General features: G+C 38.7%; 1 protein-coding gene across 5 annotated transcripts in view; it reads left to right on the forward strand.

Moving 5' to 3' along the window:
• The window catches only part of LOC124160098 (glutamine--fructose-6-phosphate aminotransferase [isomerizing] 2), a 157,001-nt gene that overhangs the window by 88,899 nt on the left and 53,387 nt on the right, over positions 1-14,715 (forward strand). The window contains exons 7-9 of one of the 5 annotated variants that reach the window (XM_046535822.1): positions 5,142-5,156; positions 10,136-10,159; positions 11,017-11,171. In XM_046535822.1, coding sequence (XP_046391778.1) covers positions 5,142-5,156; positions 10,136-10,159; positions 11,017-11,171 — 194 coding nt within the window. Of the gene's footprint in view, positions 1-5,141; positions 5,157-10,135; positions 10,160-10,190; positions 10,605-11,016; positions 11,172-14,715 lie in introns of those variants that run through there. The other 4 variants (XM_046535824.1, XM_046535823.1, XM_046535826.1 and 1 more) reach the window with 4 other exon arrangements.

Below are 14,715 nucleotides of genomic sequence, written 5' to 3' on the forward strand. Positions count from 1 at the left end.
ACCCTTCAGAAACTTACAAACAAACAAATGAAATCCACTTCATGAGCATCCATGCACACAACAAAACCAACAGAAAAATAAAATGGGCTATTCTTATGTCCCCTTCCAAAGTTCCTTTTAATACACTGTGCTAATGGGACTTGCAGAATATGTAAATAACACTTCATGAATGCTTGTGGATTGAGTTAGTGATAATGATATGATGAGGACTGATGTATATTAATATTTGATGGCATGTACTTCAGTATTTCTAACAGAGGATGCAGATAGCGTAAGTCTTTGATAACAATAAAAATTCTGTTTGTAGTGTGGGTTGAACATGCTGAAACACCAATGAAATGTTTCACGAAATCCTCAAGGGGTAACAAATTCAAAAGTGGTAGAAAATAGGTCATTGATTTACAGTCGAGCCATTTCCTAGAGAGAGAAGTGAATCCCCTCCCCTGTGTCGCTCTCAGGCTACAAAGGACATTAGCAGCTTGAGCTTTGAAGCAGTGTGAGTGATGAGGGCAGTAGCAATGCACCACATCTTGCGCCAACCGTGAGGCAAGCCTCGTTTTTTCGAAAAACCACTATCCCAGACTAGATCCGAGGCAAAGTATGTAACATATGTTTCTACAAACACCTTTAAAGTTCGTTGTAATCTATTTCCCCTCTGCATGGGAGATGGCATTAATATGCTGAGCATCTGTCTTTCAATTGAATGTCAAGGAGGCAAGTTTTATTCAATTTGTATTTGGTTTTCACATTTGTAAGAGTTTTGAATTCATTTTGTGCATCTTACCTAATATTGTAGGCATTTCTATTACTCTGCAATTAAAAAATATCCAAGTTATAGCCACAATGGTTGGTTTCTATGTAGCACTAATTTTCCTTTCTGTAATTATTAGCTCAAATTCTGCATGATATTTGTCAGTGGCATTTTGGTATTGGCAATGGATTATCTGCTCCTTCTCTTGAACCTCTTGTTGTGCTATTTTTATTATGTACAAAGTTTTCTAAAAGACAAACATGTGGGCCTATTCTTGTTTATAAATCAGTAACATGTATCATGTCAGCAATATAACTGAAGTTTAATCTTGTCCAATTCAAATTAAATTATTTATGAAAGGTTAACATCAGAGATGTGCGAATAGTCCGCGAATGCTCGAATACCTCGAATACTAGAAAGTATTCGATATTCGAGATCTCGAATAATTATGCTACAGGTACAATCTCGAATACCTCAAATACTTTGAATTTCAAGCCATACACTCACACGCACGTCGTTGGTAGTTGGCTCAGAAAAATGTAGAAAACTCTCGTCATTTAGTGCATGCAGAGCCGTTTTAGGCAAGTTGACGAACTACATCAAATTCGCGGATTAGAGCGGTGAAAAGAGTTCGACGTGGGGAACCGAAAATGATCGGGTGAAAAAATCCGAAAATCCTCAGATTCCCCCACCAGGAGAACCTCAGTGCCGTGGGATAGTAGCTATGTCGCACAATTCTCAAAATCCGCTAACCCCTCCATCCGTCAGCCCTCGGCACCTCCTCCGACGCTTTCTTCCTCTCCGAAAGCAAGCAAAAGGCCCCAGCTCGCGCAGGGTTCGTATTACAAAGTCCATAAATTAAAAGCTTCAAAAGAAAATATCAAGTTAGAGGAGAATAATAGAATCGTGTTTCACCCTTCCTTCTTTCTCCCCCACCGACCTTTTTCTGCCTACCTGCTTCGAAGTTCTCCATTTCTAGAGGTCAACAGCTGCATGAGTCATCTATTAGCCCAAAAGATGTCTAACAATGACTTTCAGCAATTGATATTACAACGTTATTAGATTGAAATATTAGTAATGTGCGCATAATTTAAAAAAGAATAAGACCAAACACGACGTATTTCCGACTTTATTTAAGCATTTTACACAGGAAATAAATGTCAAAATACAACGGGGACTTTGCATTCTGGCAAAAATAGATATCCCCACAGCTGAGCTTCTTGGAAGTTGATGTGGTATTTTTTCCCGAAAACATGTATCAAGTTACTATTATTAGTTATGATATAAATCTCTATGGTCACAGTCACGGACGAAGGGATATTTTTGCAGGATATTTGGTTTCTCACTGCTAGCAATTCGAATTCATCTGCTTATCTTATCTCTTATAACTTCCAAAGATGGACTGAAAATAATTGAAGAAGAAAAAAATCCGTAGGAGAACCGCGTGTATTTTGCAAAATGCCTCAGATAGTCCGCTAGCACTTGACAGTAGGAGTGGGGGTAAAGTGAGCTACCTGTTGAAAATAAGAAGTTGGATGAAGCCGAGTATCAGATGGGCGTGCCGCTGAAATGGCGTTTGGTAGATAAGAATGTATACATCAGACAGAAGTCCATCGTAGCAGTGTAAATGCCGAGACAGAATGCAATCATTTTTTTGTGAGGTGGTATGTCCCCGTAGGATATTTGAAAGAGATGTTAGTTGAATAAACTATATGCCCAAATTGTTACCATAAAATTAAAATATTCCATTAATCAGCTAAATTCCTGTTTGAATCCTTTAAAGGAAATCACAATTACTCGCCAAAATCTTGGGTTTCTTGCTGCATAGGCAACCTAGTCAAACATTCCCGCATTCATTGTTTTTTTCATCCATCTCCTTGAAAAATGATAGATTGAGGTTCCATTGTAAACCTTTTTATTTATACATTCATCAAGTGAAATAGAAGAAGAAGCGTACGTTTAATATGCTTAGTGCAATTCTAGTATTCGAGGTATTTGAATATTTGAGCAATAATTTAATATTCGAGTTTGAGAAATCTGCTATTTGACCCATATCTAGTAAACATTAAAATTAAATGAAAAACCTTTCTTAGACATAATAATAATTTATTTGTACAATGGTCTCTTTAAATTTGGGATATAAGATATGTCATATGGACACAACATATTTTGCCAGTACTCAGCATTGCAAAGTGTATACTAACTGAAATATGCATTGATTTTAATTACTTGAATTCAAATTTTTTAAAGAATTGATGCTTTTTGAAATGACAAAACTTTGATGCATTTTTTCTGAGTTAGTACTTCAAGCTTAATTTCAGATTGAAGCTCAGGTGGTCACAATATAGTGATTTAAGGCCATGCACAGTAATCAAGGTCCCCTGGTTAAAATTTTAATGGAGGTCTTCTGGCGTACAAGTTGCAGAATGAGGATAGATTCCCTTGAGATCTCTTGTTCTGCTCATCTCTGGTGAATGCGTGGCCAGGTGAATCTGATGAACATATGGCAAAGCTAAAGGAATCAAGTACATACACCAAAGGATGAAGTTCACCCTGAAAAAGTATTTGCCAGGATTCGAACCCATATCTCCCAATTACCTATCAGCCAGTTACGCCATTTTCTCCGAGTGAACTTTGGTGAACTTTGGAATCATGCAGGGCTATCCATGCACCCATTCTAGCCCACCAATCCATTCTGTATGTATTAACAATGATGGGCTATAATTACTCTGTAATCAGTGATACATTTTCATCAGTGTTGACTAAGCTGCCTCTCTTCATTTATTCGTCTGTGGATCATTCTGTCAAGCCAAGCTGGGAGGGAGAGGGAAGGGAACGAGGGAGACATGCCTCTTCAGTATGCTCCCGCCAAATTAACCCCTTACATACATCCGCAACTCCTCTCCATAAATTCAGCAAATTTCTTTCTTGCCCTCCATTGAGTCTCAGAAGCACCCATTGAAACTAGTCTCTTATCACACACAATAATCTTGTTTTGAGTTGGGCATGAGCACGGATGGGCATGCATAATTTAGAAAGTCGTGTCGGAGTCGTATAAGACTCCCAAGTCGTATAAAACTCCTTAAGAACACTTCAATGCGGCGCAGACATTTAGGTAAAAATTCATTTTCCTCTGCATTCTCAGAAGCTTCAAATTACGCTTGTTATGCAATAAATGTTTTCTTGAAGTCGGTGTGTGTGTTTTCTCAGTCTTTTAGATGAGTCGTTAGCTTTGCCACCAGTATGTTCTTCATAGCCTGTGCCTCCAATGACTATGCTAATGATTGCATAACCAAATGAACATGGCCTCTACTTTTTCTATGTGGCACATGTATGTCTCATTGAAGATACGAGGTTAAAAATAGCTAGCATCTTAGGAGTGCATATTGTATGTGTGCATAGAAATCTACATAATGCCAACATTTTTGTTCTTGCTATGTTTTGAAATGAGCACTGTTAAGGCCTGTTTACATGATACATAAACACATACGAGTTAATATCTGTTTGCATGATTGATTTTTGTGGACTAGAATGGAACATGTGTGAATGCATGAACCAAATTAGAACAGGTTCTATTTTCTATTCATGTATTTGTACAAGTTGGTTGGTTACACGGTGCATTTTCGTGTTCATTCACGTATTCATGCATTTAGATATTATCTTGTACAGATTAATGCACCGTGTAAACAGGCCTTTAGAATTTGCAAGTGGAGCTATCATTTTTAGGCATGCTGAATCATGTAATGATAATAATGCTTTGTAAATTATTGCAGTTGGATTATTTGTGCATTGTTGTCCTGTAGCATGATTGCTGCTCCTGATTGTTTTTTTTATGTCCTCATGGAGATATGTACCACATATGTAGCATGCTCTTAACCACTCAATGAAGCCCTTTATAAAAATGTAGCTACACAGCTCTGGGACATTTCTAACAAGCATTAATAAGTGCAGAACCATATCTGTGTCTCTCCTGAAGGAGCTAAATGTAAACTGCCGCACAAACACTGAGTAATGAAATCCCCTTAGCTATCTTGATCCCACATGCGGAGCTTATTTTTTTAAATCCATGGTATTTTGTGTCTTGAGTCCGCTTTCTCAGGACATTTCACTCTCATTCAAAACCTGTCAAACCTGGATACTTATTTTTTGTTAAGTGATCTCTATGGTTAATTTATCACTAATTTTATCTGTAACCTGGCCAATAATCCTCATTGGACTCCTTAACTGGACAGAAGCATGCAGTTTTAGCATTTAAATTGTGATTGTTTTTCTTTATTTTGTACCTTTTATTTAATGAAATTTTCTTCTGACATTATTACTGCCTAAATATTCAAAAGAATTTCTTTTCTCTTCCTCACCCTGCATGGTTGATTCCACTGGTGTCCCACAGAAGCCGGTAATGAAGGTACACACACACATTCTTTCTTAATTATAATTTTAAGCAGGACTTGAAAAATAAACCTACATCCCATGTTTGCTTGGAACTTTCGTTAACATTTTGCTAACACTATTAGTGTACTCTATGTCTCTGGTCATGTGATTGAGTACTTTATTTTTCAAGGCCTGTTTTCTTTAATTATGTATGTGCATTTCATTAGAAGCTTTGGCTTTTGCCAATTTTAGTTTCCCTTACTCTTTTTTGTTTTCCTTGGTCACTCACAAAAATATTTCGTTTGCACGTGAGGATAAATTGGCTCAGAGGGAGATGTTAGTTGCAAATTGATCATTCTGTTTCGATTTATGTCAGATTTCATGATTATTTCATGTGCATTTACTGTATACTTGCCCCGGTTTCTTTTGGTACATTATAAAACCTCTCATGAAATTAGTTGCAGTGGCATAGTGGAGTACACATGCGATTTTGATGTTGGAGATTATAAGATCAAGTCCTCAGCATGGAAAATATTGTTCTTTTTCAGGTTGTTCTCTCATTTTGTTTTTCAAATCATTTTAAATTCGTAACAACAGCTTAATACACATTTTTAACGAGAGTAAATCCTATAAAAGTTATGAATTGGGTAGGGCTAGATGTAAAAGTTCTATGAATGGCTAATACATTTGGAAGGTCAGGGATTGCAAAAGGGTAACTCTAACCTACCGGTGAAGGGCACATAAAAACCCAGCGTCTATATTAACATAATTGTTTAAGACTGGCCAGAAATGGTCATTCATATCAGTTGATTATGTATTGCAAATTTATCAATTGGTTTCGATTGCTGTGGTTCTTTTAGACATTCTGTAATGAACACCATGCTGATCACCCGCCTTAGTGAGGCGAGTGTTGGAGCACTGAGGGCTAACCCTTGTGGTGAAGATTGGATAATAACCTGGGCTCGGAGTTAATGTGCTCGTGAAAGACCGGCGGGAAAGAGTCACTCTTTCCTTTCATTGTTACCACTCTGTTCTAGGTAACTAAAAAATAATGATAAAGCCTGCATTTATTTTTGTATTTAGCTGTGTCTTGTGAATCAAGTACAATGAGTAACAAAAAAAACAAAACAACAATAATTTAACAGAAAATATAATAACCTAATTTGATAATCTAAAATTCTAAAATCTTCCTTATAATATGCTGCAAAACATTTTTTCATCAGCAAAAATGGTTAAGTTCCAAAAAGCGTATTCACTAACTCAATTGTCCCTGAATAATAACTGCCTCAAATGTTTTTGTCAGTCTGTTAGGAATGGCATGAGGACGGGTTTGTGGAGTTGAGTACTAAGCTCCATGATCAGCCTTCTAACTGTTGCGTAGCTGCATCCTAATTGGGCCTCCCTATTGGATAAGGCAACTACTCTATGGACACAAATGATTATCCTCGTTCAAAAGATGAATCCTGATGTACTCTTAATCGTGGGTGGCTCGAGGTCTGCCGCTCCATCGCCTGTGTATCAGCGACTCGTTGCCTTCCTTGAAACTTCTTTCCCAGTAATGAACAGTATTCTGGGACAAATTCAGCAGCCCAGATATATATGTAGGTAGCTGTTTTGCCACCCTCCACCATTGCCTATTCATGGTTCTTGTTTCCCAGGTCCTTTTTCCAACGGTGATAACTGCTTCAAAACTATACAAATCTTCAATTTTCACACGTTGGTAATTCGTGATATGGGAAAGTGGTAAGAGCGTTAGTTTGCTGTGATGAAGTCTTAGGTTGTTTTGCTAGCTTTTTTGCTCTTGAAAATCCATGATTTCTATGCATTGATTGTCATAATTATTATTCAGTACTTATGCATAGTTTATAAAGAGTTTTAATGTCTTTTTACACCAATGTGTGGATACAAGTTAAAGGAAGACTGGTGAAAATGAATATTTTAATATGCCTTTTCATATATTTTCCTTTGGGCTGTTTTGCCATAGTTTACAGTTCCACAATTCATGTTTCATGGTTATCACTTGAAAATCATTGTCTAATCATGCATTAGCCTTCAGTTGAATTAACGAGGTTACATGATACTCGCATTGATTTGTTACCCGGACATGGGTTCTAATCCCAGGGAACACAATTTTTTTCAAGGAACATTTTCTCAAGCGAGGAAAATTTTGGATTACTGAGGAGAATAATAATGATTGTGCTTATTAATCTGCATATTGAAAAGAAGAATTAAGGTTTTTTTACTAAATTTATGCTGGCAACTATGACTGGAAGCATAATAGGACCTCTATGGGATTTAAATACTTAAAAATGCACTCGACCTAACGCAGTGACAAAATAAAGGTGTGTCACTACAATATGTGGTGGGACCTTGAGGCCGTCTAAATTTTGGATTCGCAATAGGATATAACATCAACAAGTTTTCTTTTTCAGCCCACTGATTCATTGGACGAATCCATCTTGAGAAATTAGTCGGATTATTGCATTAATTGAGATCCAGAGAACACATTCCACACAAAACCCTTGTGAAGTGGTATGTGATGATTATGAAAGCTATTTACAGCTTATTGTGAATGATCATTATGAAGGCTATTTTATGTAACTCAACTAAGACATCATATAATGAAGCACAAAAATGTAAACTAACAAATATCGATGATCACAAAATTCGCACACTCTTTAAAGGATCAAAATTGAAAACCGAGGATAGTGCAAAGTAAATGAATTCTAGCAAATAATTAAGATTGATATTGATTGAAAGAGATTATTAAGTTTCTAGTAAAAAGACAAATTGTGTGACTCCTTGCCCCAGTCTTTGAACTGTTCAATAATGCTTACGCCAGGTTTTTATCTGCCCTTAATCACTGGCTTACACTTTTCCAAATCCCTTGCCTGTTATATGTAGCCACTCTTCAATGGCTTTTATGTGGCTCATTACAGTTTTTAAAAATGATGCTGATGCAGCGAATTTATAGTGACTTTAAAACTATAAAGAAATGCAGAACAAGTGAATAAGTGAAAGAAATTGTAAGCAAAATTTCCACGTTGGGGATTCAAACCAGTAACAAAGACATTCACAATCGCAAGTTCACTCCACTAGACCACCACAACTGCTTACAATTAAAGTTTTATAATAAACAACAAGGAAAACTGGGGAAAGTAGGGAATAAATGCACACAAAATAATCATTAAATCGGACATAAATCAAAAAAGAATTATCAATTTGCAAGTAACATCTTCCTCCGTGTGAATATATCGTCACCCACAAAAGTAATATTTTCGGTGAGTACCCAAGGAAAATTAAAAAGAGTGAGGGAAACTAAAATTTCTCGGGAGGCAGAAGTGGCGCCACAAAATTTGTCCAAAAACTTTTGAAAGTGACGATATGTTTGAGCGAAAGCAGGATCATGAAACGTAGTGCACATACATGCATGTATTCTTCTTTCTCTGTAGTAGGTCCATAATGGGGTACAGTAAAACTTCTCCAACTGCTGGTAGTGGCAATAAAGGCTGCAGATTCTCGTGATGGGATTCAAGTTTGGAGGTGGACATTCATGCCATGTGGCAATGCCACTGGGTCAATTGGTAGTTTTATGGAAAGTCAGTCATCTCTTTTCATTGGCTCATCCAGGTGACGAGATGAGCACCTTAGTTTCCTCTCTCTCTCTCTCTCTCTGGGGCATTTTCTTTCTCTTATTGGGGTGGTGGGCCAGACCACAACAACTTTGCTATGGTCTTGAAGAAAGAAGAGTTGAGTCAACATGTGTGTATCGTACAAATTTGGGAGGCATTTGACTCAGGGGAGGGAGCAAAATCACGTGACGAGGAGTGCCTTTTGGAGGCGTTTTACTGTACTCATTGTGTGTTTTACCTATTTAGTGGGGAATGTTCATGGTAAACTCCTTACTCAGCTGTATGGACTTGTTAGTTGTAATTTGTGTCTGCCAAGTGGCTGCATAGTGGTACGTAATTGGTAAACCCTTTAATCCTCGAATATTCGCGGCAGCCCCTGGTGCGGAGGGAGCGCCAATGAGACCACGTCCCTTGTAAAAATGGCTGCCTGCCATTAAACATGGACAGATTGAAAGAAGGTCTCCCCAAGGATGTTTGGGAAAAAGTGGAAATCATAGATGTGGTTTTTTAAAATCCATGTGCAACAAGAAAGGTAGGGAATGTCCTCAAGATGACAGTATGAATTGATCTGGCTGCTACAAACAGTTTAGAACTCTTTTGTTCCCCTTGGAATCAGGATAGCTGCAATTGTATTGATCCTTGCTGTTGCTGCAAGTACGGATTGTTGGAGAACCAAAACACTTGAAAATTTTCCTTTCTCCTCTCAAGGATGTCAATTGCTCACAGTTTTCAATCTCAATCACTTTCCAGCCATGGGCATTGAAATCAATATCAATCAAAGAGGTACCTAGCAGAAAGATACAAAGGACATCATAATAGAAACCTTACACTTAGTTTTAAGGTTCGATAGAAAAAAATATATAATAATAGAACTGAACAGATAGAGATAGTAATTCTTCTTTCTCTCAAACAGTAGATGATTTTGATAAATGCTAGGCCATAGTCAAATGACAATATGTTGCTGTGGCATATAGTGTGCAGTGATTTAGAACATTAAACAATAGAGACCAGTTTCTCCTCAAGTTGACCTCATGCACGTGTGTACTTGTATTGCACTGACGTGATCACATAAACCTGCCTCTTAAGCTTGCTCTGTCTGACGAATCTTTTGCATGACTATGTGGAATATGTGAGCCGAGGCTTTCGTGATTTGGCAGAGAGAGAGAGCTCTGCTGATTGGTCGCCAAATCTGGTTTCATTTCTTTTTAAGCATTTTGAGACATTTAATCAGTGTTTGAACACTAATATCGGATTTCCACAGTGATAATGTGATTGCAAACTTCGTGAAGATGAGGATGGAGAGTGTTTGTTGCGTGGCATGCTCTTATTGCTCAGCTAATCACATTGGTGTGTTTCTTTCCTTTGCGTCGCCTGCCACCAGATGCCGAGGCAAGCACACTTCAAGGTACTTATCATTTTGTTTTCTTTTCCCTCTTTTCAATAACAATCCATGTTGGATACTCGTCATTTCTTGTGCCTATTGCATAATGCATGCTGTCTCCTATCTGTGTGCTTCTTTCTCTGCCCTCAATAGCTACACATGTGCTGTGCGTATGTCTCTGTTTCATTTTGCTATATCCACTTTCATTAATTCTTTTTTCAAATTTTAATTCTTGCCAGTACCAGTAATTTTTATTAGCAACATAGCATAAATTCTTTGTGGTTGAGTAGCTTCCATTCAGTCCATTATATGTGTCATCTATTGTAATGGTAGGAAATGTTTCACTTTTGACTCCAGGTGCTCATTCGTGACGTTGCAACGTATTGGAGAGGAGTTCTTCGCTGTCTTTTCATTTGGTGGAGGTGCTTCTTGAAAAGATTAATGGCTTATCTTGGATTATGGGGAATAGGTATTTTCTTTTTGTGATGCACCAGCAAAATCTTACTGCTGCAAAATGCCATAAAAATAGTATCTGGGGCAGCATATTACATACCATGGTAGCGTCTCCATGGTGTCAACTATGTAGTTGCTTCCCAAATACCCTTGCAACATGGTATTATGATCATGTATTGTTGATGAGAGGATGCTTTTCTAAAACACGTGAGCAATCAAACGTTGGATGAAGGAATGTCATGATTAGCCTCAGGAAAAATTGATTTCAATTTGCAAGCTCTGTTTACCTTCTCTGTATAGACTCCTCTTCAGCAGAGCTTAGATTCAATACTGATTCAATTCAATGCAGTAAAACTTTGCTGTGCTGTGAGATATGCTCCAGATGTGTAACTACTTTATGCCATTAATGTGCCCACCATTCACAACAGATCACAGGCCTCAAGGTCGGGACCCTCTGCCCACAATGCATCGCTCTGCATCAACTGCCGAGTTCCAACCCATTGAAGACAAGGAAGTGGAGTATTTCTTTGCATCTGATGCCAGCGCAGTCATTGAGCACACCAATAGAGTTATATTTCTGGAGGTAAATAGAGTTCATAGCGTACACGTTTTCAATTCTTCTCCTCTTGAGGGTGCTCTGTTGAGCAAATGGCTCTTGGACATTGTGCCTCGCTCTGCTCCTCCATTGTCAGTGCACACCATGCATTTGGAAAACTGTGTTGCTTGAGCCTTTAGCTCAGCTGTCAACCCATAATTTCAGTCTAGTCTCACTATTAATTTTTGTGAGCTGCTAATTATGCACATTCGTATTATTCAGCGTAAGCTACGCAGTGGCTTCAATTACACCGGGGAACAATTTTTAACTCATTTTCTTTTGACTTCAATTCTGAGCTTCTCTACAGTAAAGTAGACATGCTGATTTCAAACCTGTAGTTAGTTTTGTTGTACTACGTCAGGTTTTTTCACTGCACCTTGCACTGTGATTGTGGCCACTCTCGGGTAGATTGAGCATCGAACACAGGAGGCATCATTGCTCTCCAATTGGCTGACTTTAACCATAGCTGACCTGCACTGAGAGACTGACATCGTTGGAGACTAGTGACACAGGCAGAGTTGTCTAGTTATGCAGGAGATTCTGTATTGAGACGTATGCATGTTGCCCGAAATTTGCTCCTTTGGGGAGCTTTGGTGTTTTGCAGGTTACATATATTTTGTTGTCAAACCACATGCATTGAAAAACTGTGCCTTTCAATAGAACACCTATCAATTTTGTTTAAATAATGCTGAAAGTTTAATTCATCTATGGTTATCGGCAGACGTTATGTAATGTAGCTACAGACAGTTCAGGACTTCAAATCTGGAAAGCTTGGGACCAAAGGGTTTCTGGGGTTTCTGGATTTCTGGTTTTCCTGTTTTTTCTGGTCGTAAGCCAGCACCAAACATGCATCACTCAACGAATGTTGATCACCAATCAACCATTGATTGACACTGCTAAAATAACTAAACGCCATTATGATGATAAAAAATTTCTCTCATGCCTATGCTTGCTGCAATTAAAATTAATGAAAAACTTGATGCCATATGATCAAAATGAAGACTAGAAAATAAAATAGTCGTGACGAAGCCCCGAATCTTGGCCCCCCGGGTTAGAGTCAAGCATTGCACCACCTGACCCAACTGTATGGAATGATGATATTTTATAATTATATAAGGCTTGTTAAAAATACCGCTCGGAAATTAATTTATTACTGCCAAACTAAGGCCCATTCAATGGAACCACTACCGGTTCAGAGATGTGTTCGTCATTCGGAATGCCATAAAAAATACAGCATTGAAAAAGGTGGAGCAAGGTACGTAGTCTCCCCTTGTCAGTGGAGTGCAGAAGATCTGACGATCCATTCGCTAATGATCAGCACCCCCTCTCCTCCAATCCTTTCGGTTCCTTCCATCCCTTCCCCAACTTCCCCCAATGCTTCGTGCTTTCAAATAACGATGGGTTTTTATGGATGTCTTCAAAAGAGACGAATCGCACCGTTGACAGTACGGTGCCATTGTCGGTACGGCACCGTCGATGGTAGCCATGCGGTCCATTTCAATCTGGCGCGACAGTATGCCGTCTACAGCATGAAATGCAGGCAACTGGCAACATTGAGGCCGCTTTCAGACGAAAAGACTTTCTGCCGGCCATCTAGCACGTCGGTGTGAAATTCAGGCCGCTTTCAGAATAGATGACTAGCTCTGCTACGCTGTGCGCGGTGCCATGAACAGTGACCGGCGGTAAGCCGTTTCGTCTGAAAGCAGGCTTCTGTCCCCAGCCAGCACCCGTGTTTAAATCTACAAAATTGTTAAGTTAGACCCACACTGAAGGTTTTCCTGCAACAAGTTATCCAGTAACGCGATCTACTGTGTCGGGGTGAGTCACCGGAATTACTGCTCGACTTTGATGTGTGCTGGGCACGTGAGCTTATATCTCCGCTCTTTCGTGGCCACGTTAAATTTCTTTCAGGGGGGGGGGGGCGCACAAGCAAGGCCGTATCCAGGATTTTGTTCTGTGGGGGCACAAGTATATCTCGTAATACAAAACGAACTCAATGATAATGGTGATGATAATGACCATATTACAATCTTGCACATTTTTGAGGGTCTGGGGGGGAGCAGGGGCCCCCCCCCCCCCTCTGGATCCGCCTATGGTTTTCACTTATTACATTGATAACAAATGTCTTTAAGGTCTAACACAAAAAAATTATATCAACACTTGCAAATGTGTATTTATCTACTAATGGGTTGCTTCTATCTATAAAAGTTTTTTGGAATATGCCACCTGAAATTATGCACACTCTGGAATTTAAAATTGGCTGAATCCTTCTTTTACTGGAATTGAGATCCATTGGTCAAACTTGACTTTAATTCTGAATTTTTTGGAAGTTCAGTGGTTCTTTTATTTATATTTCCATACATGGAAAAACCACTTTCTGCATCTACATTTGCTACAGGTATCCACAGGGTTTTCACACAATTTTCTACAAAATGGGGAAAATCATTTTAAAGGGCAAGAATTAGTGGAAGTACTGAAAATTCTTTTCCTTCTTCCTGAACTGATCTAACAGAATCCTTCAAAGTAGAATAGCCAAGAAGTTCATGAGTTTCTGTTAATGATAATATGGGGACATTAGCAACGAGTGTGCGTAAGTCCATCACATCAGCTGTCGATATACACCTTGTGTTGAATAATCTTCCCATGGCTGTAATAATGTTCCTCCCTGGGTCACTGTATACAAGGAATGACAACTTCATATTAGTCTTTAAACCTATTTGCTTCAGGACCTCACACATGAAAAGTTGCACAGATTATGTTGAGGCTATTAAGAGAAGATTCATTTTCTTTTCCAAACTGTGCATTGCTGACTAGGGTAAAGGAATTCAATTCTCGATAGATACAGGTCTGCTTCTCCCCCACTGATTCTCGATACTTAGTTCTAATTATCTGAATTAATGGCAAATTTAAATGAACAACCTCAAGAAGTGAATGAAAATAATGTCACGAAAGATGTTAATCAGCAGGAAAGCTCTGTAAAAAAATGCCTCCATAATTTTATTTGCCAAGTAAAATAACACGTTGTTAAGAATGCATGATCGACCAATGTGTCTCATTACATCAGGCAGCCACTGGTTCTTTCACCAGGTTTTTTGTTGTAACTTGTAAGTCAGATCAAAATACATTCTGTGATGTGGCTAGCTTAAATTGTTACTTTAATTGACAACTTATTTGCATGCTTCACTGTCACAGTTCTTATAACCTAAACAATAAACTGCTCAACACGCCGGTACAGCGACACTGGATAAACTGAGCGGCCATGAATTAACGCAAAATTGTAATGCGGTGTTGCATTATGCAGGATAACCACCCTTTTCGACGCCTTGCATAGGTTTATCAAATTACGAGTTGGCACTCGAAACGCATTTTGCTCGTATGTTGAAGAATTACTGTATATATACATGAATCAATCTTAAGACCACTCTCAGACGAAACGATTTTCCGCGGGCGCCGTCCATGGCATGGCACACGGCGTTGCAGAGAGTCGTCTCGTCAGAAAGCCGCCTGAATTTCACGTGAACGGCGGCCGGCG

Source organism: Ischnura elegans, chromosome 6, assembly GCF_921293095.1.
Source record: "Ischnura elegans chromosome 6, ioIscEleg1.1, whole genome shotgun sequence".
Taxonomy (NCBI): Eukaryota; Metazoa; Arthropoda; class Insecta; order Odonata; family Coenagrionidae; genus Ischnura; species Ischnura elegans.